Source organism: Drosophila teissieri, chromosome 3R, assembly GCF_016746235.2.
Source record: "Drosophila teissieri strain GT53w chromosome 3R, Prin_Dtei_1.1, whole genome shotgun sequence".
Taxonomy (NCBI): domain Eukaryota; kingdom Metazoa; phylum Arthropoda; class Insecta; order Diptera; family Drosophilidae; genus Drosophila; species Drosophila teissieri.
In genome coordinates, this window is record NC_053032.1 from 22,505,093 (window position 1) to 22,508,045 (window position 2,953).

General features: G+C 47.8%; 1 protein-coding gene across 1 annotated transcript; it reads left to right on the forward strand.

Moving 5' to 3' along the window:
• The first annotated feature begins 903 nt into the window (after positions 1-903).
• On the forward strand, positions 904-2,568 carry LOC122618922 (lipoprotein lipase). The gene is made up of 2 exons (XM_043795515.1): positions 904-1,580; positions 1,761-2,568. The coding sequence occupies exons 1-2, from the start codon at positions 952-954 to the stop codon at positions 2,566-2,568; spliced, it is 1,437 nt and encodes a 478-aa protein (XP_043651450.1). The 5' UTR covers positions 904-951.
• Positions 2,569-2,953: the final 385 nt, after the last annotated feature.

A 2,953-nucleotide genomic window follows, 5' to 3' on the forward strand; every position in this document is an offset into this window, starting at 1 on the left:
CACGTGTTAAAACGATTTATTTTATGCACTTTTAAGACGTTGGTTATTTACTGCCGTAATGTACGAGTATTTGAGTTATTTAACAATACTTTCCGAAATACTTTAGGCCAGTTTATTGACCTATCCCAAAAAAGATTGAACTCCCGTCACCGTGTGCTAAATGGTAAAATAACTTGGTCAGTGGCACAGATGCCCCTCTTGCCCCTTCTCCCCCTTTTTTCATGTCCACTTGCTACCAGAACTTTTGTTGACCCAAGAGATTAGCAGCTAATGGGAAGGCACTCTTCCAGTAATTCCCGTCAACTCAGGCATTAACAATTACCTCTCGTTAAGAGAAATCATTGAAGATGAGAGTGAGAAAAAGTGTGAAGTTCTGCATATTAATAAGCCGAAAAATGAAACTGGTCAAAATATGCTGCTAAATGCCTGACTTTCGTTCGGTTCGATTCAGTTCTGCATGCCAGTTGGTGGAGAAAAGATCAGATTTTGAAAATATGGCAAATGTTGGACATTTGGCAGTCGTTTTGCAGGCAGGTGACTATCATCATCTTCATGAACTGCTGGCGCATCAGTAATGAACACAGCCGGAAAATATCAGAAATTATATTGTTATGTGGTGTCTCTTGTGAAAGTTTATGCGTAATGGAAACACTTTTAAGTTGAAACTAAACAGTGTTGGGAAAATGGGAAAAATGTGTCCTTAAAACCACCCTTTTGCGTGCGACAACAACTCCTTAATAACAATGACTTCTGGTGTTTTTCTTTGTGTGCCTTACTCATTTGCGGATTGGTCTAGTTGCACAGTTTCGAGCCTAATGCACTTTCATTTCGTTGACACCAGTTTGTTTGTGGCTCGCTGCAGCAAAGCTGAAAGCGTCTGATTACAGGCCAGGTTCTGAGGACTATAATGTCGCTGCAGACAACAATCAATTGCAGCCGGAGGAGAAGCTGATGACTATGGCAATGGCGATGGCGATGGATATGGCGAAGACGAGTCGGAGACCCGCAGTGCAAGTAAAAGTGGCAAATGAAGTGGAAAGTGCCCTCAGAATGGGAACAATGATGATGCGGATGAGAAATCGGGGCGGTGAGCGGTGGCAGACGAACTACTTTGACACACAAATGCCACTGCTGTCGTCTGGCCTAATGAGTCCCGGCCTGCTGCCAATATTGAATGAACAGTCGGTGCAGCTGGGGCAGCCTGGGCAGCCTGGGCAGCAGGAGCCGTCAAAGAGGCATTACTTGGCCCACGGGCCCAGTTCGGTTGAACAGCAATTACTCCGCCTGCACCCGGACTACAAATTGCTGTACAGCGCCGAGCACCACACCTATTTCCATCTACACACCCAGATCCCGCAGGACAATGCCAGTCGCCAGACAGGAGCATCGAAATCGGAGAAGGCATCGCCGCATCGCAGGCTATTCCAGCAGGTTGTGGGCAACACGCTGACCGCCGCCTTTGGCCTGAATGTGATGAACAAGGACGACCAGGAGCAGAGCCTGGTCACCAGCGAACCGGTGCAGCTCTACGATGGCGCCTCGTTGCGCCGGTCTCGCTTCAGTCCCTTCAATCCCACCAGGTGAGTGCCGCCGGTTAAAAGCTACCCGACCATTATCTACCAGTTTGGAGTGCCATTTTTGGTTTTAAAAGCCCTCACCAAATGGAAGCTAGTCGTACTGCATAAAAATCCATTTGGGTTGCAGTCAAGAATTATGTGAATATGATATTTGATTAGAACTCCTAATCGTATACCTTTCAGAATCCTCATTCACGGCTGGCTGGGCAATGAGAACGCCAACATGTACAACGAGCTGTTGCCAGCCTATTTTGGCCTCAGAAATGGCAACTACAACATCTTCACCGTGGACTGGGGACGCGGTGCCATAGCGGACTACATAACGGCCAGCTACAGGGTCAAGCCGGTGGGTCAGATTGTGGCAAAGTTCGTGGACTTTCTGCATCAGGAGGCGGGAATGCGTTTCGAGGATCTGCAGCTCATCGGATTCAGCATGGGCGCACATGTGGCGGGACTGGCGGGAAAGCATGTGCAGACTGGTCGCCTACGGATGATCCGAGCTTTGGATCCGGCACTACCCTTCTTCCGGTATGCCAAGCCAAAGGAGCGACTGACCCAGGAGGATGCCGACTATGTGGAGGTGCTGCACACCAGTGTGGGCAGCTATGGATTTGATCGACCTGTGGGTCATGTGGATTTCTATGCCAACTGGGGCAGCCAGCAACCAGGTTGCTTTTGGCATGAATGCAGCCATTGGAGGGCATTTATGCTGTTTGCCGAGAGTCTCGCTGGGGATCAGGAGACGGGCTTCTTATCCCACGGCTGTCCAGCTGGTGAATGGCAGCAGTTGACCCGATTCCATCGCTGCCCAAAGGACACCGGAGTTCAGCAGACCATGGGCGGGGATTTGGCCAACGTGACGGCGGAGTTCTTGGCCCAAAGACAGGGTGTCTATTATTTCCAAACAAACGACCAGCCACCCTATGTTTTAGCGCAAAATGCCAGCTCGAATGGGGAAAAAATAAATAGCGAAATGGCTGAGAGAACGTAATGAGCAAAATGCAAGTGCAGTTCGCGTTTTTATTTCTAATTAGTAAGTGCATGTGTACTATACACACACACACGTGCGAGTGTGTGTACCAGTATTTGTGCTGTCCCATTTCTAAAAGCCGGCTGGCAAAATTAAAAAATGCTGCCATGTGTAAAATGCTTTTCATGCCAGTCGCAGGCAGTAAAAATAGCAAAAAAAGGGAGTAAAATTTATGAAAACATCCGTGCCGGAAAAGGGAGGAATAACACAAAAACTAAGCGTAGTTCAGTCTGGAAAATCAACTAGAAATATGCGCGCCCAACGAAAAATTCGAACCGAAAAATCTTGTCTGCCAGACAGCTGGGAAAATTAAAAAATTTCATTCCAATACCCAAGCTTGTATTAA

Excerpts from the sequence above, each read along its gene's own strand:
- LOC122618922 (XM_043795515.1), top strand. The coding sequence starts at position 952 with ATGACTATGGCAATGGCGATGGCGATGGATATGGCGAAGACGAGTCGG. Across the intron at positions 1,581-1,760 it reads AGTCCCTTCAATCCCACCAG|AATCCTCATTCACGGCTGGC; the intron begins GTGAGTGCCGCC and ends TATACCTTTCAG.